The sequence below is a fragment of the Rana temporaria genome, chromosome 2 (assembly GCF_905171775.1).
Source record: "Rana temporaria chromosome 2, aRanTem1.1, whole genome shotgun sequence".
NCBI lineage: Eukaryota > Metazoa > Chordata > Amphibia > Anura > Ranidae > Rana > Rana temporaria.
The window spans coordinates 260,208,670-260,236,508 of NC_053490.1; the positions used below are offsets into that span (position 1 = coordinate 260,208,670).

The window sequence follows — 27,839 nt, forward strand, 5'->3', positions numbered from 1 at the left end:
CTCAAGGTCTGGTTTTGCCTTTGTTGCAGGGTCGGTTTGGTGTGTTGAATGGCAGGTTTTGCCTGTGTCTAAGGGGGGGTGCAAAACAGACAAAACCGGCCCTGCAACACAGCCACAACCTGCCCCGCAAAAGCGAGGCTCAATCTGACAACTACGGTCTCCCTCCACTGTTTTCAGAGCTTTCAATTCTGCCTGTCAAATGGTATCTCCCATCGAAAAATGCCTCCTACAATGTGTGCTTGTGCTATGGTGACATCATGCCAGCTGATCGGGAAATCAACTGGAGTGGCCTTTCGTACTGCGCATGCGTGGGCACTATTTGATAGAAACCAATCTACCCTAATGTCCCCCTTGGTTGGTGGGAAGTTTAGGGAGTGCAAGATTTCCACAAAAAATGGCATATAGAATTTGCATCATTTGTGCTTGATCTCTGGCATTTAAATTTCCAGCAATTTGATATATATCGCCAATTCAGTCACATGCACTGAATGTAAAAGTCACTACATTTTTGAAGGTGTAAAAAAAATAGCCGGTTGGCACAGCTTTTGTCTCTAGCATACCCAACTTGTAGATCCATGCTTCAGATTTCCTGAGACCATGCTGATCTTTATTTTCTTCTGAGTAACGCTTGCATAATAAAAATGGCATCTTTCTCATTGAGAGTCATCAGAAAACCACATGGGATAGAATGTGATTTCCTTCCTTATTTTTAAGAAAGATGTAGCATGACACAGTAATTCTTTTAAAAGTGTTTATGTGAGATTCCTTAGCAAGCACATTGTTACAGATTGGGGGAAAATACTGTATGCAAAACCTTATTTAGATTGTGCAACAAGGTATGACGCTCAGCCTGGATATTCAGGAGCATGATAAATGTGTATTCATTGTATTGTGTGCCTATTCAAACCAATAGTATTGCATATGCTGCTTGAATTTACTTTGTGCTGTACAATGATGACCTGAGGGCTCATTTGCACTCCTGGGTTGATATACTAAAACTGCAGAGTGTAAAATCTGCTGCAGCTGTGCATGGTAGCCAATTAACTTTAGCCTGTTCAGTTAGGCCTTGACTGATTGGCTACTGTGCAGAACTGCACTAGAATTTGCACTCTCCAGTTTTAGCAGATCAACCCCTATGTGCATTGATGGACATTTTTCTGCTCTGGATGAATGTCATTCACCTTTTTAAAGGGTATGTTTTTTTTTAATTCTAGCTCCCTATGCACCAATGTAGAATTCATGTACTTTTTTTTTTGCAAAAATATCAAAGCTTTCCATTAAATCTATAGGCACTTACCTTTCTTGTGCTCATCCATGAATCCAATTAGTAATGTCTTCTTCCTCAGACTTTAGGTCATGACACAGGAAGGAGTTGACCAGCTGACCTCATTATCGCACACCCTGCATCATTCACCCTCCCATTCCCAGGTGCACGTTTTTTAAATGACATGCAATCAGTCAGTGATCACCCTTCTCACTAAATACACAATTAGACTGCATAGTGTATGGCCCATATTTATACAAGTACATAGGAGGGAGTGGGCAGAAACACTCAGCTGTCAAGCCCCGTTCACAACTCTGCATAGTGGGAACTTGCATTCCTACATGCGTGGAATTTTTTAGCGAGGGGGGAGGAGTTTGAGCATTTTTACTCCTCACACATTGGGCAGCCCATCACCCTGAATGGGCTCCCCTACACACAGCAATTGTCCCAAAGAAGCTTCAGAACTATTTTTTAGAGTGAAGCTTGGTGCATTTTTTATTTTTTTACTGAAAATTTTGGTGCGGCGCATTTCTGCACTGCAGGGAAACGCACAGATGGACAAATGGAGCCTCATTGTTCTTGTGTTATTGCACCAATTTCATGGGTTGTGTATTTTTTACTGTGTTTTTTTTAAAACATTTGCCATTTGTTTTTACACATGGCAAAATGTGTATGCTTCTGTGTTTATGCCGTTAACAGTTAATGGCACTGAAAGCGCAACTAGTAATTTTAGGTGTATAAACATGGCCACACACTATACAATCTTCTTTTAGATTTACCAAATTTATATAATAGGAGGAAACCCCTATCTAGTCAATCGCAGAAAAACACACCAAGCTCCATTCTAAAAAATAGTTATGAAGCTTCTTTGGGGCGATTTGTTGTGTGTAGGGGAGCCCATTCAGGTGCTCAAATGCCTCCACCTCGCTAAAAAAAACAAAAAAACGCATGTGGAAATGTGAGTTCCGCTATGCAGTGATGTGAATGGAGCTTGACAGCTGAGTGTTTCTGCCCACTCCCTCCTATGTACTTGTATAAAGATGGGCCATACACTATGCAGTCTGATTGTATATTTAGTGAGAAGGGTGATCACTGATTGCATTTCATTTAAAAAACGTGCACCTGGGAGTGGGAGGGTGGATGATGCAGGGTGTGTGCTAATGAGGTCAGCTGGTCAACTCCTTCCTGTGTCATGACTTCAAGTCTGTGAAGAAGAAAGACATTACTAATGGAAACGTCTGGATTCATGGATGAGCACAAGAAAAGTAAGTGTCTATAGATTTAATTGAACGTTGATATTTTTGCAAAAAAAGTACATGAATGCTATATTGGTGCATAGAGGAGCTGGAATTTTAGCTTTAGTGTACAAAGGTGAACTTAACGTTTTAAAGTCCCCCGATCACATCACAACAAGAGTGCTGCATTTTTTTGCACAGCACGCCAAATGGCATTGAATACACCTTGCTGATGTGCGGAACCATAAATAAGATTAATTTCAAATTACCGTAATTTTTTTAGTAAAAAAAAAAAAAAGTTTAAACCTGCATTACACCAATCCCATCACCACAGTTTACTGCAAGGAAAATCTGTCAAGTGCCTGCTTGCTGAAACGGAGCACTTGGTGTGCAGGCAGTGTGATTGTTGGGTCCCTGACTGCAAAGACCTACTGACTTCTAGCTGCTTCTCCAGCTAGACCTCACTTGTTAGGAAAGCATTTGAAAGCTGTCCAGAAAGTCACTTGGCCCTGGTTCACACTGACCTCAGGAACGAAATTGTGCAAGATCAGCTGAACTTGCATGGTTTCATTCCTGCGTGACAGTCCTGACTTTGGGGGTGATTTCAGAGACATCTGCGTGAAATTGCACCCTGGAGTCACCAAAAGTAATACAGAAACTACCGATTCAGAAGGTGCCATTGCCTTCAAATTTAACATTTCAGTTTGTATGCCAAATCGCTCCGATGTCAACCAGGGCTAAAAGTCAGTAACTGAAGTATCTCTGGAGTCCAAATCTCTGTGTTTGAGGGTTTAAAGCAGGGGTGTCAAACTCTATTTCATTGTGGGCCGCATCAGCATTATGATGTCATCAAAAGGGCCGGTTGTATCTGTAAGATTAGATGTCCAGAGCTTCCCCGCCCCTTACATTAGATGTCAAGAGCCACCCCATCGTCAGAAGTTGAGTCCCCCACTCTCCTTTACATCACAGTGCACCCCTTCTTTATGCTGCTGCTGGGAAGAAGCTGGATGCATTGCTTGAAAACAGGGGTCTGGAGGAGGGCTGGAGCTGACACCTGTGGTTTAAAGCTTTAAAATAACCACATGTTGAGGATAGATTAGATAGGTTGAAGAGAGCAAAGTACGAATGTGTCCCTATTCTTTCATCATCCTGTCTCCTTTAGAGATTAATTTGCTAAGCAGCAAGTATATTCCACAGCTATGAATGAAACTCATTATCTTCCCATGTTGTGCATTTTATTGCTGTTGCTTAACTATGCACTATACAGAGGCAGATGACAATGCTATAAAAATCTGTCCTTGTTGGACTCCAGCTGACAACTTTCTTTTCTCACTAGAACTGCATGACAACCTTTGTCATAGACAATTAACTCTGTGTATTACCTTTTTTGTTTGATTAAATACCAAAGCAACCTTGAACTTAGACATACCGTGCATGTTTTATGATATACAGCATAGTTGCAATTTACCATGTAAATTTCATTTGTCCTGGTTACTGCCTTGGAGATCTGTAAAGTTTTTATTTTTTATGTTTCTATTTTTTCATCTTGCTCTTTATCAGAACGTAAGGTCGTTCACATTGGCAAAAAAGATTCTGTAGTGGTATGGAAAGTTCCAATAGATAGTAAACCCCTAATTATTATTTTTTTTTTTTTTTCAATTTCAAGATGGATGCCATAGCCACTACAATTTATGCCCAGCTATACTCCTGTTTAGCTGAACAATAACTTATTAACCTCTACAGTTCTGGAAGGTTTACCACCTTCATGACCTGGCCATTTTTTTTTCAATACGGCACTGCATTACTTTAACTATTGCGCAGTTGTGCGACGCTGTACCCAAATAATTTTTCTCACAAATAGAGGTTTTGGTTTCACATGTGAAATCACATCTCAAATCGGCGGCATTTGTTGGCAATGACACCATCCTAATCGGTGCGGCGATGCACCAATTTCAAAAAGTAGTTCCTGTACTACTTTTTGCGATTTCGGGCCGCGATTTACATTGACATCTGTGCAGAAACCTGCACAGATGTCTCTTAAATCGCGGCCGAAATCGGGACTGCCAGCGGGAGTGAAATCGTGCGAGTTCAGCTGAACTCGCACGGCTTCACTCCCGCAGCCCAGTGTGAACCAGGGCTGAAGGTCCAAAGATTAAGATGAGTTTGTCCATGGTAGATGGAGATTGCGTTATGGAATGTCATCTCTCACGTCTTCCTCCTTCTTCTCTTTTTTTTTTTTTTTTTTTTCATAATGGGACGCAGTATATTACAGGGTAATAATGTACTAAAGTTTGACAGCAGAAAAGTCTTGGTGTCGATAGGTATTTGTCTGTCCTGTATCAGAATCTGAGTATGGAGCATACATAGCCGGTATTATCTGTACAGTGGAGTCATTCAAGGATCCTGTTACCTGAAGAAAACCTACTCTTGTGTGACTTTCTAGTGATCACCAAACAAAAACCTGCTGTAAACTCTAGACTAGTGCAGTGTCTGTGCGTATTTTCCACATATAGTGAAAGTTCACCAGGCTCCTCTTTTGATCTCTCGTCCTCTTCAAAGGTTGTAAGTGTTAAACATTTTATGTTCAAATGTAGTGTTGCATGTTTTTTTTTTTTTTTTCTTGCATTGTGTCAGAGTGCAAGGACAATATCTTCCATGCTTGTATGCATGCGCGCACACATACAAATGCTCTGAATTTAGCCACCTAGTCTGAATCTCAATGTCCATATCTTTTTGACCCCATGAGCCAAGATTGCTGGATTTGTTTACTAACACTTTTTCATTTTCTTTCAGTGTCCAAAATAAATATGGGTGAATCCTGTGCTAACCAAGATGTGTGCCATGCAGAGGAGGGGAACATCCCTGCTGAGGAAACCATGTTTAGTGTGGCAGATCTTTTTCTTTTCTCACTCATTGTTGGCGTGTTGAGTTACTGGTTCTTTTTCCGCAAGAAGAAAGAGGAGACGGTTGAATTCACTAAAATCCAACCTACAGTGTAAGTGTTTTTATCATTAATTTTGCTTGGAAATGCAAGTTTGACTACAAATGTTGGGCAAAGTACCTTTTCATTAAAATGCAAGTTTATTAGGGTTAAGGCAACCAATCTGAGTTTAAAACCTCACTGCACTCCATAGTCCCACAATTTTTTCCCCCAAAGCTAATATAGAGCCCCTTCACACTTGCGTAGTGATGAGCAAACCAGGCAAAGTTTGGTTCATTGGGTGCTTAGTAAACACAGCGTGAAGTTTGCAAGCCTTGAACTTCCACTAAAAACTGAAACCAGGTGCGTATACCCACACACCAAAGGCCAATGGGAGAGTAAAGGACCTCACATTTATTGGGTCTTTAAGTAAATGATGGGGAAACAATTGTGTATATACTGACCAGCTGTCTATGGGGCCGGTTCACATATCTTCAAGGCAGCTGTGGCGTGCACTGCACAGAAATGCTGTGCTTCTTTGGCTCTGTTTCAGGGCCAAATTCAGCCCCCAAATTATTTCAAGGCTGATTTGCAAGCTTTAGTTAAGAGAGGAAAAAATATAAAAAATGTATGTGAAATTATGGAGCAGTATGATTTTAATGTTTTAAGGGCAAGTTCCCACCAGACCACGTGTTGCGTCACCCGTTTCCCACAAAGCGTTTTAAACGCACTGCACTTGTCATCTGCAGCGGTGTCGGTGTTGACCTAATGACAGCCCAAACACAGTGCGTTTGTGTGCACGAATTAGCATGGTACAGTGGTACCATGCAATCCAGTTGCTGTGCATTTTATGAAGTAGTGTAGGCACTACGTTTTGGTGCAGTCTTGCACAATTTTAGCCAATTCAAATGAATAGCCTGCGATTGCACTGCACCCAGAAAGCACGTGAATTGCACAGGAAGGCACAGTGTGTGTATATGCAATTCATGGTGTGAACCAGCCCCTTAAAAGTGAAATGGTTTATTTACAAACGGCATCTGGGAATTTGTCATTAAGACCCTTTTCACACTGGGGCGCTTTTCAGGCGTTTTAGCACTAAAAAATAGCGCCTGAAAAACGCCTCTCAAGCCACCCCAGTGTGGAAGCCTGAGTGCTTTCACACTGGGGTGGTGTGCTTGTAGGACAGGAAAAAGGTCAGCATCTTTGGGGTGGTGCGGGAGGGTGTATGCACCACTCCCAAAACACCCTGCCTATTGAAATTAATGGGCAGCGCTGCCAAGGCACCTGCAAAGCGCTTCGGCAGCGCTGCAACACAGGCACTATTAACCCTTTTGGCCGCTAGCGGGGGTTAAAAGCGCCCGCTAGTGGTCGAAAAGCACCGATGAAACTACTGCTAATGCTGACACTGCCCCAGTGTGAAAGGCGTTTTTAGTAACTGTAGCTTTGGCACCTCTAAATTACAGATTTCAGGCCAGTTTCTGTTTGTAAACAAACCAGCCAGGAATATGTCTTTTGGCGATTCTAGCACTAGTGGTATCACTGTAAAATTACAGTTTACATACAGACGTCACCCAGGTGTTTGGGAGAGCAAACTGGCCAAACATGAATAAAAACATACAAAACTGCATTATTCATGTATGTTGTTTTTTTTTTTGTTTTTTTTTAGAATTGGCTTTTATCATTCATTTCAATGGCATTAAATATTCATGACCTTTTTTAGTAAAAATGTGTTTTAAGATTTCTAGGTCTTGAGATGTAACTGAAACAAGGAAAATCCCACCACTGTGGCGATAACTAAACATTTCCTCTAGGTGTCCTCAAAGCTTGAAAATAAACTCTTACATGAAGCTTGGTTTTACAAAGTTGCTAAATGTTTAGTAAAACCTCTTCCTTTTTTTGTTTTGTTTTTTTGTTTTATGGTTTAAAAATGTAATATGTAAATGACAGTATGAATATAAAATGTTGCTTTTCAGTAATTTTATACTGCAGAATACAAAATACTGGAAATGTAGTAATAAATCATATTACGACAAGCTTCTGTCAGATCTATTTCCATGAATTTGTATACTATGTTATCAGAGCAGGGGTGGCAAGACTCCTCAGTGACAGTATAGAAAAGGAGGATGATTCTGGTAAGACTCAGAACAATGAAGATAGTAAAAACAGTGTTTGCCACACAGCCATTGATCAGAGCATTTCTGTGGCAAAGGAATATTGAAATGAATACAAATGGCAGTGCTTATATACCTTGCAAATGCAAAACAAATTGCCTACAAAAATGTTAGAAAGCTCAATTCAAGGACTTCTCTCTATTACTAAAGCCTGGTACACGCTATGAGTACGTTGTACTAATAATCTGACGTTAGTCCAGCAACTTCCCCTAGCTGAGCAGTTTTGTTCTGATGGGGATGCCCCCCGCCAGAACACTCCGATCAGCTATCTCAGCCATCTCAGCCATTGGCTGAGAGCGCTGATGGGGAGCTGGTCGGCTGCTGGTTTTCCAGCATGCTCCTCCGACAGAAGGCCTCTGTCAGGCCGGCTGCCATACACACTGGCCAAATATTGTCCGTTTTTTATTTAACCTGCCAATGTCGGCCTGTATGTATGGGGCTTTATACCTGACAGGTTTGATGCACTCCCGAGGGACACACTTCAGCTCTGAGGGGAGAGAAGCGCACACACACACAGCAGCTATGCCCTCCACTCCCCTCTGCCGCCCATCCACCCAGCAGTTCCAGCGACTTTGCTCTTGATGGAACTAAGACCACATTGAGCAGCGTCAGAGCTCCAGAAGTTATCTCCCTGGTGCACAATTAACCTAGTAAATGTGAATAATAGAGAGAAGCCTACGAGGCAGCAGGTGTCTTGTTTAACTTAAAGCGGTGTTCTGCCTTGGGGGGGGGGGGGGGGGGGGGGACGTACAGTAAAAGTCAACAGCTAAAAATACTGTAACTGCTGACTTTTTTTTGAAATATGGACACTTGCCTGTCCAGGGAGTCCGATGTTGTCACTCCAGTCGATTTTCAGATTGGCTGTCGGGTGCTGCTGTCGCCATTTAACGCAATGGAAACAGTGAAGCTCCTACTGCCCATGCGCGAAGCACGTTGCGCTTTCCAACAGGCCCAACAGAGGTGGAACGTAGGTGGGGGCCGCGTACAGCAGCTTCTACTGTATTTAATGGTTTCAAAACATGTAGAAACCTTGTGTTAAGTACAGAAAAAGAACATTAAGGCAAGCTAAAGCAGTGTACTTATAAAATTCCTCTCCTTCTGCATACACCCTTGGCACTTCTCAGTAGGTGCAATACCCTCTATTTAACTGACATTAAATTTTTGCACAAACAAGCATGCATTTTGCATGATGTTTGTTAATACAGTAGTGTGGTGGTTTTTGTTTTTTAGCAACTGGAATGCCAGTATTTTCACACATTGCAGTTCTGAATACTGTACAAGCAGATGCTTTGGCTTGCATCAGGGGTGCCCAACCTTTTGAAGAGCGAGGGCCACTTAAGCAAAATTGGTAACCAGTCGTGGGCCACAATGAGTGGAGCAGGCGGATGACAGGTCACGGCTATTCTATAGGCCCTCCGATTCGATTCGCACAGATGGCCAACCAGTGTTCACAGATGTGTTAAGTTTGAATGTACTGATGTGATTGGATGTAAAGTTTATCCCACCCTGTGTCTCTATGGCAACAAGGAGGGGGATTGTCTCCAGGGATATATGCTTGTGTTCTTCAATAAAGCCTTATGCTGTTATTCACCCTACGCTGAGTTATGACTAGTGACTGGGTGGGCTAAGGGATCGTGGATTGTGCTGGAAGCTAATATGGGCGGACATACTCCTATTGAGTACAGGGTTTGTTACGTTGGTGAAACACGTCCAAACCATCACTGGGATCCGAGATCAGGATAGCAGTCTCAGGTCGCCCCAGCGGAGATATGGATCTGGCATCAGAGTTCGAGGGGGTCCTGTGGATTGCCCTTTCAGTATTACCCCAGGTCTGTGTCTGCGGATCAATACCTGGAGATCAGGCAGCAGAATCGGGTGGAGCTCTGGACTGGAGGCCTCCAGGTTGCTGGGAACAGGCCAGTGACCAACGGAGTTGCGGATGCCATTCATGGGCGAGCAGCCCCAGGAGCAATGGGTGTCCAAGTTCAACAGGCTGGTCCAGTAGGAGATGGAACCGAACAATCAATATCGGGCTCTGCAGTGGCATGCAGAGCAAGAATAATTGGGGGAGACAACAGAAGGCTCTCCGAAGGGATATGACTTTGGCGGCTCTGGATTGCTGTGGGAGAGCCTTACAGATGGTTTTGTGTTTGGCGATGAAGGGGAACCTACCCATGAGGGCTTGCGAGAAGACAGAGAGGCTATGTTCAGTCTTGCAGGGGTCAACAGCGCCATGCTCTGAAGCAATTGCATATTTATCGGCCCCCTCCCCAATTCTTCATCCTGAAACGATCCCCTGCAGCAACTCTTTACTAAATATGCACCCGGCCACCTTTATACAAATAAAGCAGCTTGCCAAACATTTAGACCCCTATATCATAAGAGATTTTAGAATGATGGATTACGTCTGGAAGGCTGGCTCAAGTTCCCCCTCGCACAGTTAAATGTGCCTCAAATCTGTTGAACTTCAGAATGAAATGCCTCACACAGCCACTGGATTGCATACATAAACCTGCCTCAGTGACATTAGCATCTAGTCAGAAAGAAGCAAGCAAATCACATAGTGAAGTACAATTAAAACTGATTTATTAATAACATTGATGGGTACTCGCAAGAAAGCAATATCAGACTATCGCACAGCCACTGGCTCTCCGAATGGATGCGCTGAGTGATCTGTGCCTCCTCTGCACCCGCCATCAAAGCAAAGTCGCTGCTGACAGATCAGCATGGGACCGGACCAGCTTCAAAAAAGCTATGTATAGTGATTTTCTTAATTTTCTTTTTTTTTCTTTTTACAGTGCTAGATAGGTTAGTCTTGGAAAGCGGGTGTCTATAGATTTACAGATTTTAGTGTTAGAATGAACTTCTACTTTAACCGCTTGCTGACTGCCTCCCGCACATTAAAGTCGCCAGAATGGCACGGGCAGGCAAAGCAACGTGTGTGTGTGTGTGTATATATATATGTTGCTTTGAACCTGTCCCCTAGAGGGCGTGCCTCGCTCTCCATCACGAAACGGCAGAGCGGGGGGATGCCTTTGTAAACAAGGCTTTTCCCTTTCTGCCTAGTGACACAACACTGATCATCTGCTCCCTCTCATCGGGAGCAGCGATCAGTGACGTGTCACAGTAAGCCATGCCCCCTAACACACAGGTGTCAAGCGCTAGGCCGAATCCGGCCCTGCAGGCCATTTCATGTGGCCCTCGCACCTCTCCTGCAACTGCAGGAGAGCTCCAGGCCTCCTCTGGTCCTACTCCAGACCCTTACTTTCTTCTTTCAAGCAATGTATCCAGCTTTTTCCTAGCAGCAGCATAAGGTCAGGGGGTGCACTGTGATGCAAACGAGAGTGGGGAACTCAACTTCTGATGGTGGGGTGGCTCTTGACATCTAATGCAAGGGGAGGGGATGCGCTGGACATCTAATCTTACAGGTACAACCAACCCTTTTGAGGACAATCATGATGCTGATGCGGCCCATGATGAAATTGAGTTTGACACCCCTGCCCGACTGGTTAACCCCTTCACTTCCAGTCACATTTATACAGTAATCAGTGCATTTTTATAGTATAAATGTGACTGGTCTCAAAATAGTGTCAAATGTGTCCGCCATAATGTCGGTCACGATAAAAATCTCAGATCGCTGCCATAACAAGTAAAATAAAAATGCCATAAAACTACCCCCTATTTTGTGGACGCTATAACTTTTTGTGCAAACCAATCAATATACTCTTTTATTTGGGATTTTTTAACTTATAGGCTAAACTGAGACAAAAATCGCTTTTTAAAAAAATAAATAAATTGGGGATGTTTATTATAGCAAAAAGTACAAAAGATTGCTTTTTTTTTTTTTTTTTTTTTTTTTTAAATTGTCGCTTTATTTTTGTTTTATAGCACAAAAAATAAAAACTGCAGACGTGATCAAATGCCACCAAAAGAAAGCTCTATTTGTGGGGAAAAAAGGACATAAATTTTTGTTTTGGAGCCACGTCGCACAACCTAGAAATTGTCAGTTAAAGCGGCGCAGTACCGAATCGCAAAAAGTGGCATGGTCATTTGGCGGCCAAATGATCCGGGGCTGAAGTGGTTAAGGATATAAACTACTACAAGTCTATATATTGAATACCGTTCTGGTTATTTAGGAACTCGAAGATGTGGTGGCAGGGTTTTAAAGGCTAACTACACCTTTTTCCAAAAAATAACTAATGCACATACTGTATATTTGCAAGAAAAAATATGCAGTTATTTTGCAAATGGGCCCGCAAAGCATTACTAATAGGGATGCACCGAATGGGCTTTTTTTTTTTTTTGGTACCGATACCGAAAATTTAAAATACACTAGGCCGAAAACCGATGACGAAACAGCACTGAAAGTAACTGTTTTAAAAAAAAACTTTTATACAGGAGATGGTCAGGGACTGGGGATGTGGTACTGGGGACGTGGTAGAGACTGGAGCGTGGTACAGGAGATGGTCAGACTGCAGACGTGGTACCAGGAGATCAATGCAGCCTCACCAGGTTCCTTTAAATGCAGCCTGCCAGTGCCCATCATTTGCAGCCTGCCTTAGTATGTCAGTAAGGGGGACAGGGCAGTGTAGGCAAGAGCAGTGTTCTTGGCTATGGAGGAAAGCTGTCCGCACACACACACCGCGTTAAGGAGCAGCTTGTCGGTATGATCATCGGGAGGAGCATTATCAGTGTACAGTGCCCCGGGGGGTTAAGAGTGCAGGACTTGTTGCTTGACATGCTGTTAGAAACTGGAAACAGTGAAGCGATAGTACAATAATCTGATGGTTATTACACCAGCTTTTTGTACAAAATGGACAAACGCCTTTTTTTTTCTCGTTCGATACCAGATTGTACGATTTTCGTTGATTTTGTCTGAAAGTACAATATAAATACATTACTTCACTTTTTTATTCTGTTGTACAAGAATTTTGCACAACGCCTATTTAGTTTTCGATATGCAAACTAGCATGCAAAAAACAGACGATCATTCGTCCGATACTCTCCTCATGTGTACTAGGCCTTACTCCAGCTCCTAATCTGTACCAAAGTTCAGATTTTTCAGTTGCAGAGCTGGAGGAAGTGTAGATGGACTGTGAGTGCTGTGATCACTGCCCTTGTCTTCCATTGAGAACTGGGCGTTGTCTGCCATGGTGGCAGATGGGGGGTCAATTCATTCAGAATCTCTATCAATGAATGATATGACTCTGCAGGCAGGGCTTTGCACAGCCACATGAAATTTAAATCTGACAGTCTCTGTAGGGGTGTAGGACCTCCACATGCTGTTGGAGGTGTGTGTGGCATTTTAGGGAGTTGCCCTTGGCACTGTTGCTTATTGCACTCTAAATATGAGCGTAACCTAGTTCTAGTGGTGATGGGCCATTTCCACCTTTTTTTTTAACTTTTAGTTACAAGCACCTTTTGAGAGTTTTAGTGAAGCTTTGCACGTATATATTGGGCACGTCTGCACAGTTTTTAAGAAATGGTTTTTGCATACGCACAATTATGACCTCCTTCTTCCTTCTTTTTTTTTTAACCACTAGCATACTTGTATTACAGAGACACATGTTTGAAGATCTGCTGTTTGGCTTTCCTGCTGAGCAAAACTACAGCAATGTGTTTGTTTAAGGGATTCCTTCTGGGTAAGGAGGCCCATCAGGGAAGGTTCAGATGTGAACTTTTGAGCAAAATAGGATAACTGTCTAACAAAAGGGAACTCGTTTTACGGGCTGTGGGAAAACTAAGATCTATGGTTAAGAATTCAGGTGCAATTTTCAGTTTTGTTCTCGGTTTCCCGATCTTGTCTCCTTGAATCAAGCTGTCTGGTTTGAGGGTTTTTTTTTTTTTTTGGGAGGGGGTTCCTTTTTATTAAAAATGGCAATGCAACAGTTTACACTGGAAGGTTTAAAGATGAATCTCCTTTTTTGAAAGTCAAAGTTTCATTCACTCACTTGTAAGTAATTTTTTTTTGCAGTGTCAAACTGGGACTACAGTGCTTACCAAGCATTGTAAGCACATCTCATATTTCTGTGTTTGTGGCCAAATTTTTGGAAGAACAGTAGGACCGATCTGTCAAATCCCCCTGCCAAAAATAAATAAATAAAATTGCAGAACTTTCTACGCATTAACTGACTGCTTGAAGCTTGTCTTGCAAACTGTGCAACTATGGCTTATTTTATATTCAGTCTTATATGATTTATAAATTACATGAAATGGGCATGATTTGCAGAGATTTTAGATATTTTATATGAACTGGTTCAGGACATATTTTTCTTTGGCTTGCAAGCACATTCTGTTTTAACATATGTGGTTTAGTGCTACGGTCTAATTTGTTTGCAGGTATGTATTAAAAACACATTTTATGACCCAAAATACATTGATCAGTTGCATGGGTCCATTTTATGATCTAAAAAAAACACAGTAAAGTTAGCCCAATTTATTTTTGTGTAACGTGAATGATGATGTTACACCGAGTAAATGGATACCTAACATGTCATGCTTTGAATTTGCCCACACTCGTTTAATAGCGACAAACTACTAAGCCATGATTAAGCACTAATTGATAGTGTGAAACGCATAGGCTGCTATCCCCATTTTTTGCTGTGTTTTGTAGTGCTATTTTTTATTTGTTTTACAATAAAGACAACCATCAAGGTTCTTTTACTCAAGGTTCTTTTGGAGTGCGGCTGTCTATTCAATTTCTTTACCACTTGCTCTCCATAGGTGACACATTAAAACTTTTTACAGTTTACCAGTTTAGAACTACAGAGGAGGTCTTGTGCTAGAATTATTGCTCTCACTCTGATTCACGACGATACCTCACATGTGTGGTTGGTACGCCGTTTACACTTTGCGCGACTTGCATTTGCTTCTGCAAGGGTCGGAACTTTTTTTTTTTTTTTTTTACACTGCCTCTTTAAAAATATAAATTCTGATAATTGTTATTGCTGTCACAAGGAATGTAAACATCCCTTGTGACAGTAATAGTCAGTGACAGGTACTCTTTATGGAGGGATCAGGGGTCTTTAAGACCCCAAATCCCTCTTTTTCTTATCGTCCATGGACAGACACGGCTCCTTAAATCTTGACAAGTGGGTTATGTTCCTGTTCACAGGAGATCCTCTCCTGTGAACAGGAACATAACCCACTTGTCAAGATTTAAGAAACTGTGTCCATCCATGGACTACAGTGAAAAGGTTTTTATGGTGAGTACAAAAAATCCTATTTTTGCACTTAAAAGCATTTCGGTGGTTATCCCAAGAAAGCCGACGGTTTTGCTCTTAAATAACGTTACTGGGGTGATGCGTGTAGCTGCAGGCATCGCCCCGGGAAAACCTCTTCAAGCCAAAGCCGCATATTTGCGTACGGACGGCGTGAAGGGGTTAATCATATATCAAATCTGAGTTTTCGTTCCTGAGTACACCTTCAACAATGCAATCCTTTTTGTGAAGTTTTTTTGAAATTCCGATCAAATCATAGTGCCAATGTATCCTAATCCAAATTAGGGATGCAACAAAAATGTTCTGTCTTCTAAATCTGATCTGTTTTGTTTGAGGCTCCATTCACACCTGAGCATGGCGGGAACGTGCATTCCTGCTTTCATTTTTTTTTTCTGCTAGGTTTTTCATGTGTTTAAAAGCGCCTATTCACTTAAATTTGTTGCCCTAGGTGCGAGAAGCAACCCAAAGTAGCTGGAGAACCTTTTTGGTAGAAGAGCATCGGGTGTTTTTTCAGTAGACATTTTGGCTTGTTTGTAGCATGGCAAAATGCACATCTTCTCCAAGCGCTGGGGTGGGCAAATAATTATTGGCACTGCAAGCTTGACCTGCACTCATGTGCAATTCAGGAACCCGCTGCAGCAAAATGCAAATTTTTCTTGCATGTTTAGGAGTACAGCCTGAACCCCATAACAACCCTGATTATTTTAGAACAGTTGGGGTTAAATTGGCAGCTAGAAACACCCCCCCCCCCCATAACAAGATATTACATCTCCATGCTTTAATAATAAAATAAAATATCTGAACACTTTTTTCAATGTGACCTCTGGATCTTCAAGGTGTGTTTTTTGGAAAGGCTCAGTGTTTACTAAATGTGGCCCTTCTTGAGGAGTGGCTTTTTTCGTGCAACCTTCCCATACAGGCCACATTTGTGGTGAATTTGTTATACTCAATGACCACTCTTGGTTATAAATTCCTGCAACTGCTTCAGAGTTGCTGTAGGGCTCTTGGCAGCCTCTCTGACCAGTTTGCTCCTGGCTCTTTCATCCAGTTTAGAGTGACGTCCCGATCCAGGGAGGGTCTGTGTTTTGCCAAATACCTTCCTAATGTACTTCTCTGTGCTTCCAGGCATTGATGAGGCCTTTAATTACTTGCCCACCGTCATATGACGGTGGGACAATGAGGCTTTTGTTCTGGGTAGACGTCATATGACGTCTTCTCCTTCCCAGGCCTCTAGGGGCGCGCGCCCGCCGCTGGCGGCGTCAATGACGTTTTTTTTTTTTTACCAAAAATATGTAGAAGAATACATATCTGACTAAACTGAGGGAAAAAAAAAGTGTTTTTTAATAAATATATATAAAAAAAAAAATCCAAAAAGTAAAAAATATTGTTGTTTTTTTTTTTTATCAAAATTGTCACTCTTCTTTTGTTTATAGCGAAAAAAAAACAAAAACGCAGGGGTGATCAAATACCGCCAAGCGAAAGCTCTATTTGTGGGGGGGAAAAAATGACGTCAATTTTGTTTGGGAGCCATGTCACACGACCGCGCAATTGTCATTCAAAGTGTGACAGCGCTGAAAACTAAAAATTGGTCTGGGCAGGAAGGGGGTGAAAATGCCCTGTATTGAAGTGGTTAAACATATTTTTTTTTTTTTTTTTCCTCCTGGCGATGTTTCAATAGTGCCTTGCCACCCATAGTTGATGGTTTGCTTCAGTTACATTACCAGGGACTAAAATGCTCCAGGAAAGCTCTTTTCATGCTGAGCTAATCAAAATGACCACAGCTTATCACAGTTGAAAATCAAATGGTTTTCTGTGCCATTGAAGCGGTAATTGGCTACACTATATTCAGTTTACAAATCAATTTTAGAGGGGAAATCCTATTTCTAACTCGGTGGTTCTGTTTTTTTCTGATATGTTGGTGTTCTATCTTTCACTTGGATGTTATTAGTTAGTAAATACAGCTGGATAGAACAATAAATGGTACATTTTCTTCATTTCAGGCTGCAAAGCATCAACATTTGATTATTTCAACCACTTACACACCGCCTGCCGTCATTATATGGCAGCACTTTAAAGTGGAATACCGTGAGATCACTTTGATCGGTGGCGGGAGAGGGGCTCAACATAGCCGCTCCCACCCGCCGCTCTCCGGTGCACTCCGCCGCTTACCGGAGTCACGTCCTATCCTCTGCTTGGCATGGAGCTCAGTGAGGGGAAGATGGCCCCCGCTCGGCTCCATACAATTGCAGGGCGCAAGCGACGTTAAAACGTCACTTCTGCCCATAGCTCTTAAGCCCTGTACACACGATCGGATATCTGATGGAATCTAATCCGATGGATTTTTTTCGTCGGATATCTGATGAAGCTGACTTTTATCAGTCTTGCCTACACGCCATCGGTCAAAAATCCGACCGTGTCCAACGCAGTGACGTAAAAATTAAGTTCAATGCTTCCGAGAATGCGTCGACTTGATTCTGAGCATGCCTGGATTTCTGATCGATGGACTTCCACACAGACGATCGTTTTTATTTTTTTTTATTTTTTTTCTATCGTTTTTTTTTTATCCATAGGAATATTTTAAAACATGTTCTATTTTTTTTCACCCATGGAAAACACAATCGGTTTTTCCAATGAAAACGGTCCATCGGTCTGTTTTCATCAGGCAAACTGATCTTGTGTACAGGGCTTTAAAGGGATTTTTTTTTTTTTTTTAAATTTATTGCATTTTAGTGTAAATATGAGATCTGAGGTCTTTTTGATCCCATATTTAAAGCGGGGGTTCACCCTATTAAAAAAAAAAAAGCATTACATTCGGCATCGTAGCGCGAGCTACAGTATGCCGGTCTTACATTTTTTATCCCCGTACTCGCTGTGCTATTGTACATTGAAGATTCCGGGGAATGGGCGTTCCTATGGTGAGAGAAGGTGATTGACGGCCGGCCCTGGCACGTCACGCTTCTCCGGAAATAGCCGAAATAGGCTTGGCTCTTCACGGCGCCTGCGCATAGCCTGTGCGCAGGCGCCGTGAAGAGCCGAGACCTACTCCGGCTGTCTTCGGGGAGCGTGACGTGCCAGAGCCGGCCGTCAATCATCCTCCCTCTCCATAGGCACGCCCATTCCCCGCGGGAGTCGGAATCTTCAATATACAATTACACAGTGAGTACGGACATAAAAAAATACAGACAGGCATACTGTAGCTCGCGCTACGATGCCGAATGTAATGCTAGAATGATGTTAAGGAGGGTGAACCACCGCTTTAAGAGGTCTTGTTGTGCTATTTTTCCCCTCCCGTCTTTCAGGACAGCCCACAATTGAGAGATACTCCTCCTCTTCCTCTAGGAAACACTGCGCCAGCCCATAAATTTCTCACTCCCCCTGCCAGACCTCAGTATTAGTGTTTCCTCCGGTGGGGAGACACTGTGCATGGGAACCTAGGCCAATTCAGGCAGAGGACTGAGGCCATCTATTTTACCTTAAGGAAGCAGAGGCTTCCAGGTGAATCCTGGTGCGGTGCAGGCCCACCATTAGCCACCCCTTCCACGCCGAGCGCGGCTCCTGGTTGCGGGGGACCCCTATCTCGTCCAGCGGGGCGCAGCGGGGGGGACATCCAGGCTCGCCCTGTACTACAGGCCGCAAAGAATTTTTTTGAACCAAGCGGGCTGGACGGCGGGTGACGTCATTTCCGGCGTAGAGCGGATGTCTCCCCTTTGAACCGCGACTTCCGGTTCCGGGTCGCGGTGCTGATAGGAGGTCCGGGCGGACGCTGGAGGGAGTCGGATCTCGCACAGGCGAGGAGAAGCTCTCAGCAAGCAGCCACCTGCAGTCATGTCGGCAGCATCTCCAGAGCCAGCCCTGACAACTGACGCTACCTCCAGCGAGCCTAAGGTAAGAGTACCCTGGGGAGGGGCGCTCTCTAGCTTAGGTTTGCCTCTCCATGTAGGGTTCAATGCATGGGGAGGCAAGCCCCCTGGGTGGCCAGGGGAGGGGGAGTCCTTAGTCCCAGGGTTTATAGGGGGCTAGGTGCACTCCCAGGGTTGTAACCAAATTTTTTCAATTTTTTATAACTGTTGTTTTCTGCCCTTTCTGTGTTTCAGAAAGCCATTGAAAAAACGGGAAGTGGAAGGCATAGCTCAAAGAGGAAGTGTGCCTCCTGTAGGGATGTCCTTCCAGAAACATGGACTAAGGTCCTATGTAGGGATTGCATTCAATCCCTGGTCAGGGAAAATTAATTAGAACAGGAGTCAGGACTTGCAGCCTCTGTTAAAGAACTGTCATCCACGTTCTCCTCATTCAAATCTCTCTGTTTGAGAGGTTACAGCCTTTGGCTGTCCCTACCCAGGTTACAACCCAGCCACAGGCTCAGGGTCCTGCTCCTGTCATACCCATTGCAGCAGCTATGGCAGATGTTTCCGCAGGCCCTTCCCAAGAGGAACAGGTTCCTCCAGATAGTGCCACCTCTGATTCTCAAGAGGGGTCAGAGGGAGAGGACCAGGACGGGGAGTCCAGGAAGCCCTCTAGGTACAAATTGTCACTGGATGAGGTAGAGGACCTCTTAGGGGCAGTTTACACAACCCTTGGTATCCAAACCGACAAGAAACCTCTTACCCTCCATGATCGAATGTACAGGGGTCTGGAGGAGCAAGAGAGAAAGGTCTTCCCAGTACATGATATACTGGTTGAGACCATTAAGAAGGAGTGGCAGGATCCTGAAAGGAAACCCTTTTTTTCCAGATCCCTAAAGAGGAGATTCCCTTTCTCAGAGGATCCTTTATCTGTTTGGAACAAAAGCCCCAAATTAGACGCCGCCTTCTCCCAAGTGTCCAGGAACACGGATTTAGCGTTCGAGGACATGGGGGTTTTGTCCGATGTTATGGACAAAAGAATGGATTCCCTATTAAAGAAATGTTGGGATTCTACTATGGGGAATCTTAAACCAGAACTTGCCGTCACGGTAATGGCTCGCAATCTGGAGCATTGGCTCTCTAAAATTCAGGAGCACATTGAAGCTGGTACGGATAAGGAAACTATTTTAGCCTCCTTCCCTACTATCCTGCAAGGAGTCGCTTATATAGCGGATGCCTCAGCGGAGTCAGTCCGCATGTCGGCCAGATCGGCGGTTCTGGCTAACTCAGCCAGAAGGGCCCTCTGGCTCAAGACTTGGACTGGCGACAGCGCCTCTAAATCCAAGTTATGTGGTATTCCCTTCACAGGGGACCTGCTTTTTGGCCCGGGCCTTGAAGCAGTACTAGACCGCACGGCGGACAAAAAGAAAGCCTTTCCTCCTAAAAAGAGAGTCACAGTACAGGCAGGAAGGGGGTTTCGTCCGCATAAGCAAAAAGGGGCCAAACCAGCAGGCCAAAAGAGGGTTTGGACCCCCAGGGGCAGAGGCAGAGGTGGAGCGATTTTTCACCCTCCTGTCCAGCCCCCTAAAAACCCATGACTTGTTAGTCAGGGTGGGAGGAAGACTGGGGACCTTTCTCCCACAATGGGAATCAATCTCCCCAAACCAGTTTGTCCTGGCGGTCATAAGAGGGGGATACCGACTGGAATTTTCATCACCTCCCCCCCAGAGATACCTAGTCACCCATCTACCCAGGGACAAGGAGAAATCCGAAGCCTTGTTGGGAGCTCTAAGGGAGCTAGAGGATCAGAGTGTCATCCTCAGAGTTCCAAGGGCAGAGGAAGGAAGGGGATTTTATTCACACATCTTTGTGGTAAAGAAGCCCTCGGGAAAATACAGGTTAATCCTAAACCTAAAACCTCTGAACAGATCCATTTCATACAGGAAATTCCGTATGGAATCAATTTATACAGTCAGAGCCCTCCTTCCCCTCAATTGTTTCATGGTATCTCTGGACCTCAGAGACGCATACTTACACGTCCCGATCGCGGAGAATTCTCAGAGTTATCTGCGTTTGGCCGTGGACCTAGAGGGAACGATTGTACACCTCCAGTTCCAGGCTCTGCCATTCGGGCTATCCTCCTCGCCCCGGATTTTTACCAAAATCCTGGCAGAACCCTTAGCGTTTCTGCGACTTCAGGGAATATCCATCATAGCCTATCTGGACGACCTGCTACTTTTCGCAGCCTCGCCAGAGCAGCTATCCAGGGACCTGGAAGTGACCAAGAAGGTTCTAACAGACCTAGGGTGGTTACTGAACCTAGACAAGTCCAGTTTAATTCCATCCCAACAGATCACTTACCTAGGGTACCTGCTGGATTCTACTCTCTCAAGAGTGTTCCTCCCGGTAGAGAAAGTCAAGAAGTTGGACAGAGCAGTAGCTTCCCTCCAAAACAATCAACAGGTGTCACTAAGGTCCCTGATGTCAACGCTAGGTCTGCTGACATCTGCCCTCCCAGCCGTACAGTGGGCAGGGATTCACTTTCGCCCACTGCAGGCCTTCCTACTAAGGGTCTGGGATCACAGCCTAGAAGCCCTAGACTCCTTGATTCTAGTACCCCTTCAGGTAAAAAGATCCCTCTGGTGGTGGAGAAAGGCCACCAACATAACCCAAGGACGTCTGTGGATTATCCCGGTGTCTCGGGTGGTAACCACAGACGCAAGCGGCAAGGGCTGGGGAGCGCACCTGGGATCCCTTCCAGCGCAGGGTACCTGGGGTCTCCAAGATCTAAAAAGATCTTCCAATTGGAAGGAGCTGAGGGCAGTGGGCCTAGCCCTCAGGTTCTTTCAGGAGGAACTCCAGGGGCACCACATTCAGGTGAGATCGGACAATTCATCGGCCGTAGCCTATTTAAACAAGCAGGGCGGCACGAGAAGCGAAAGTTTGTCGGTCCTGACAGCAGAGATTCTGGGCTGGGCCGGGATCCACACCCTCTCCCTTTCGGCGGTCTTTCTGAGGGGAGAAAGAAACGTAACAGCAGACTTCCTCAGTCGGAGGCAGCTGAGGGAGGGCGAGTGGACCCTCAACCAGGAGGTCTTTCATCTCCTGAACAAGAGATGGGGAACTCTGGAGGTGGACCTCTTCGCCTCAAGAGAAAATGCGAAGACCCCCTGTTTCTTCTCCCTGAACAAGGGAGAAGGAGCAAGGGGAGTGGATGCCCTGTCCCAAAGCTGGAAGTTCGGAAGATGCTATGCATTCCCACCTCCGGTACTTCTTCCAGCAGTACTGAGAAAATTCCAATCAGAGCACACCTCTCTAGTCCTGGTAGCTCCTTACTGGCCCAAGAGGGCATGGTTCTCAGTCCTCAAACAGTTAGCGGCAGAACCACCCTTATTTCTACCTCAGCGGGAGGATCTTCTATCACAGGGCCCAGTCCTATGTCCACAAGTCCACAGGTGGAGGCTAGCAGCGTGGCTACTGAGGAAGCCATACTAAGATCCAAGGGATTTTCCGAAGGTTTAATTGCCACCCTCCTTAATAGTAGAAAAAAGGAGACCCGCAAAATTTACAAGAAGGTTTGGCTTCGTTTCAACGAATGGTGTGTAAATTGCCCCTGTTCTGTACAAAGCCCCACGGCTGTCTTAGAATTTCTTCAGTGTGGGGCAGATAAGGGTCTTTCGGTTAGCACCCTTAAAGGGCAGGTTCGGCACTTACGGTGTATTTAGAAAAACCTCTGGCCACCAGTCCCTGGATAGTCAGGTTCTTTAAAGCACTATCCAGACAGAGACCAGCTCGAGGGCCACCCTTCCCCAGTTGGGACCTGTCTCTGGTATTGCGTACCCTAACGGGTACTCCCTTTGAGCCCTTAGATAATTGTTCTCTAAGGGATTTAACCTTAAAAACAGCTTTTTTGGTTGCAGTGACCACTGCTAGGAGGGTCAGCGAGCTAGAAGCTCTATCGATCAGACCCCCTTTTTGTGTTATTTTCCCGGATCGGGTCGTTTTCAAGACCGATCCAGCCTTTCTTCCTAAAGTGACTTCAAAGTTTCACAGGAGTCAAGATATAGTTTTACCCTCTTTTTGTTCCAACCCTTCGGGGGAAAGGGAACGACGTTTCAGTACGTTAGATGTTAGGAGAAGTATCCTACATTATTTAGAGGTGACTAAACCGTTTAGACGGTCAGACTCACTATTTGTTTTATTTTCTGGAACCAGGAAGGGATGCAAAGCATCCAGGCGCACTATTGCCAGGTGGCTAAGACTAAGCATTGAGCAAGCATACACTTTGGCTGGTAGGGATATCCCTACAGGAATTAAAGCACACTCCACTCGAGCGCTGGCAACCTCTCAAGCAGAAAGAGCGGGAGCAACGCCGGAACAGATTTGCAAAGCAGCAACATGGTCCAGCTACACCACCTTCGTTAAACACTACAGGGTGGACCTGGTTTCGGCAGGTGAGCAAGCCTTTGGACGAAAGGTTTTGCAAGCCATAGTCCCACTCTAGTTGGTAAGTTCTCGGTTATCCTCTCAATTGTGGGCTGTCCTGAAAGACGGGAGGGGAAAAATAGAGTTACGTACCGGTAACGTCTTTTCCAGTAGTCTTTCAGGACAGCCCTGGGTACCCACCCGAATAGAGGAAGTCTGATTTCAAGACCAGGACATGATGTTGATATGTAATTGTATGTTATTAACATGTTCTTGTGTCTCCCCAGCTGACCGGAGGTGCTCGTATAAATACTGAGGTCTGGCAGGGGGAGTGAGAAATTTATGGGCTGGCGCAGTGTTTCATAGAGGAAGAGGAGGAGTATCTCTCAATTGTGGGCTGTCCTGAAAGACTACTGGAAAAGACGTTACCGGTACGTAACTCTATTTTTTCCAATCCTTATTAAGGGATGTTTACATTCCTTGTAATAGGAATAAAAGTGACACAATTTTTCCTTGTATTTTTAAAAGAACAGTATAAAAAAAACACGCCCCGTCCTGCCGAGCTTGCCCGCAGAAGTCTTAGAATGTGGCTGCCAGTAGGTTTAGCATTAGATTGTTTTTTTCAGTAGAAGTTCTTTCTAAAACTATCTAATGCTAAACCTACTGGCAGCCACATTCTAAGACTAGCCTATCTATCCCTGTAAAGCAAAAATCGCTATACATACCTTTTCTGCAGCTGATCTGGTTCAGTCTCACGGTGAGCTGTCAGTGGCGGCTTCAGTGTGCAGGAGAGGCAGCCGACAATGGAAGCCCCATAGTAACTCTATGGGTGACGTCACTTTCCAGGCATCTCCCAGCACTTGTCGGCTGTCTCTTCCACACAGCATCCGCTGCTGGAGAATGAACGGGATCACTGCAGAAAAAGTATGTGTAGCCATTTTTGCTTTACAGGGCTAAATATATTTGTCTTAGAGTGTGCTTGTCAGTAGATTTTAGAGTTCATTTTAGGCTGAACTTCTGCTTTTGAAGGGAGCAGTTCCAGCCTGGGTGAATTTTTTTATTTTTTAAAGTCAGCAGCTACATATACTGTAGCTGCTAACTTTTAATATAAGGACACTTACCTGTCCAGGGAGCCCGCAATGTCCTCACCCAAAGCCAATTTGTCCATTTGCATTAAGGGAAACCTGAAGGCTTCACTGCTGGTTTCCTACTGTGCATGCATGAGTTGTGCTGAGCTTTCTTAAGGGCCCGTCGTCTTCTGGGACGCACAAGTCCCAGAAGGTGGGGGGGGGAGGAGGAGCCGATGCAAATGAGATGACGTACCTTGCCGTGGCAAGGTAGGACAATCAGGAGAACAAAAGAGGTACAAAGCGGCAAAGAAGAAAATAATATCCCATAACAAATTATTAAAAACTAGTTTCAATTTAGCCTGGAGCTCCGCTTAAATTGCAGCAGAAAGTTCTGTTCAGGCAGTATTGGAGTTTGCACACCTCATCCACACAGCATAGTTGGAAATGTGACTCCTTTATTTCCTGACATTGATTCATTGTTTAGTCAGTATTCTTGTGACAGTGTGCTGAAACAATAATGGCATGAGGTCGAAGCCAAGAGGCCGGGTCCCTGGCCTTTGGCCTGGATTTGGTGGTATCTGCCCCAGTCGGTTGTTCTGGAGAGAACCCTTGCTCCTCTTTTTTTACCGGGAGGAGCGGGTAGTATTTCCAGAATGTGATTAGGTGGGAGAGATAGGGGTTGTGGGTAGTAGCCTGCTTAGGTGGGCTCTCCCCGACCTCTTCTCCTACCTTCCTGGCTGGGAAGGATGCTGCTGGTCCGGACCGGGGGCTAGGGACCGTTGAAAAGCCTGTGGAGGTAGTGCCCCTGGAGTGGCAGTCCAGGGGTGCCATACATTGCACTGAGTGTGTGAGGGACACTTGTGGCACCTTTTTGGTCACTAATCTCCACAAACACCTTTTTGACACCTGCCGCTAGGGCCGGGCCTTTTGGCTAGGACCAGTGGAATTTTTGTTTCCTAGGCCGGAGGGCCGGCCAACGTATTGCACGTTGGTCACTCTTTGTGTGTGCACATTTTTTCCTGCACCGGGTGGAATTTTTGGGTTGTGTTTTGCACGCCACAGGCTTTAAAAAAAAAAAAAAAATCAGCATGGCTGTGTTGTGTGTCTAAGGTATGTAAATGCCGAGACGTTACACTTCTCATTCAGTAGATAAAATGGGACACCTACTGTATATGTATGTAGCAGTATGTCTGGAGTTCTGCTTTAACTGTAAGCAGTTCTGTCTTGAGTAGGCAGCTGCCGCTAAAAGAGGATTCCCTACAAAATGACTTGCTAAGCTGCACGGCCAAGAAACCTCTAGTAGGGAAATATGTAAACATTTGGAATGGATGGAAGTTTTTTTTTTTTTTTTTTTTTACGTTCCTACTAAGTTAACATTTTTAGAACATGTGTTTGTTTTTTTTTGTTTTGTTTTTTAGTGCAATTGTAATAATTGTAGGCCTGATGTGTCATCTAGTGAGACATTTAAGGGTAAGAACTAGTAAATGAGTATGAGTGGGAGGCTAGAAGGGGATCCCGTCTGTGATGCACAGTTTCCTGGGAAACCTGATGGTGGCGGAAGGAAGGGGAGTGTGGGCTTACTTATTCTACACAGATAAAGAGCAAGAAGAGGAAGAAAGGAGGAGGGGAGGAGAGGGAGCTAAGAAGCAGTGGATCTTGGGATCTTTCATTCTCCCTTCCCATTATTTTTTCATTCTTGCCAGATGTGAAGGATTCTTTTGTGTTTTTTTTTTTTTTTCTTTACTTTTTCCCTTGTGCTGCTTAAACGGCTTCTAATAAGTTTCTTTCCAGAGGGATGCTTTGTTAAAAAAAACAAAAAAAAAGCTTTAAGAATTGGTTACCTAAATGACTGCAACAGTGTTAACTGTTTGTAGCAATCTGATCATCTACACTGCGTACTTGACTATGGCTGGAGAATGAAAAGACATTTGGACCTTCGCTGGGAATTTGTCTGTGGGGTATTCATAAACCCAGTGCTGTCTAAACTCAGAGGACTCATAAAGTAGCAGTAAGAAGATGGGATGCTTCAGCTCAGTTCCGCAAGAGAATGTCAAAGTAGTTGGGTGAGTTTGGCGATATGGACTATCTGTTAGTGCAATTTGTCGTGGTCGGGGCCCATGTGTCTCTGTAGAGTGATTTGTGCAGATTAATGTAGCTGAGAAAGTTGGACGGAGCCAGACTTTCCTGGTTTTGTTTCCAGTGCTGTTTGAACTCTCTGCTCGTGAGAACACAAGTTTCATGTTTCCTCTCTCTAGGGGAGTGCAGCTCAGACATGCTCAGTCTATTAGTGCTGTGTCCAAGCTGAATTAAATGCTGTCTTTTCTTGGGCTACTGTAAATATATACCTTTGTAATTCAGTAAAGTGGGGTGTGTGTGTGTTCTCTTTGTTTTTTCTGTGCTGCAAGAACGCAGACGGTCTTGAATGGTTTCTTAAATACGTTTTTATTAGAGATTGGCAGCAGAAATGCTACAATAGTCACAGTACTTATCCTTATGTTATAGTAGCAATATAATACACCAGAGGTTGTGACGTGCATTGGACCCCTTCTCTACATGCTCTCCCCAAATCTGTGCAGGTCTACTTAAAGATGATATGACTAATATACTGTGTGTGTGTGTGTGTGTGTGTGTGTGTGTGTGTGTGTGTGTGTGTGTGTGTGTGTGTGTGTGTGTGTGTGTGTGTGTGTGTGTGTGTTTTTCCCTTTTTTTTTTTTTTTTTTTTTTTTTGTGTATTTTAATCAACATAAAATACACATGGGGTTCTATAGAATTGTTTTTTGCCCTAAGCATTCCCTTTTATAAACTAAATTCAAACATGATGTGCGCTTGTTGTTTTTATTTTTTGTACTAACATGTCTTGCCTTTTGGCTAGTTTCAAGCCTATGTATTTTTTCTCTGCATTTGCAGAAATGCACTACAGTCCATTTTATATTGGTTTCTATGGGTCATGTTCACATCTATGCAGTTTCCACCAGTGCATAGATTTCAGTGGAATTGTACATGCACTTTTGGTGTGTTTCCTGTATGACGACAGACACCTTTTCATAGCAACATTAACACATCCCAAAAACACGCATGAAAATGGGCATCAAAAATGCATCGGATACATATATGTGAACCTTATCCTAAGTTCAATCTAAGAAATGGGAGAGGAAGTTCCCATATGCAAAGGGTATTCTATATCCTGATTCTATATCCTGATTCTATCCCTGACATACAGTTTGTACTTGATGTGTAATCGTTCATTGTAATATTTTATTGGGGAGAGTGGGGTTCCTTCAAGTGATTGTGAAGTCTCGTTGTTTTTGTAAGATTTTTTTTTTTTTTTTATACTTGCCTGCTCTGTTGCAGTGATTTTGCACAGAACAGCCCGGATCCTCCTCTTCTTGGGACCCTCTTCTATGCTACTGGCCCCTCCCTGCTGTTCAGTGCCCCCACAGCAAACCGCTTGCTATAGGGGCACCTGACCCGAGTCACCGCTCCCTGTGTCAATTCAGACACGACGCCCCACCCCCTCTCTCCCCTGATTGGCTGCTGCCGCTGTCAAAGTCAGCTAGCCAATGGAGCCACTCGGGAGGGAGCATATCAGATGGTTGAGACATTTGTGGACATCCCTGGACAAAGGTGGGGCACAGGCAAGTGTTGGGGGGGGGGGGGGCTGCTGCACACAGAAGGCATTTTATCTTAATGCA

At 44.3% G+C, this 27,839-nt stretch overlaps 1 protein-coding gene across 4 annotated transcripts in view; it reads left to right on the forward strand.

Annotated features, from left to right (window-relative positions):
* The window catches only part of LOC120926699 (NADPH--cytochrome P450 reductase), an 84,088-nt gene that overhangs the window by 21,685 nt on the left and 34,564 nt on the right, over window positions 1–27,839 (forward strand). For 2 of the 4 annotated variants that reach the window (XM_040336850.1, XM_040336851.1), the window contains exon 2: window positions 5,293–5,494. In XM_040336850.1, the coding sequence (XP_040192784.1) occupies window positions 5,307–5,494 (188 nt within the window). In that variant the 5' untranslated portion in view covers window positions 5,293–5,306. Of the gene's footprint in view, window positions 1–2,455; window positions 2,530–5,292; window positions 5,495–25,904; window positions 26,211–27,839 lie in introns of those variants that run through there. The other 2 variants (XM_040336849.1, XM_040336852.1) reach the window with 2 other exon arrangements.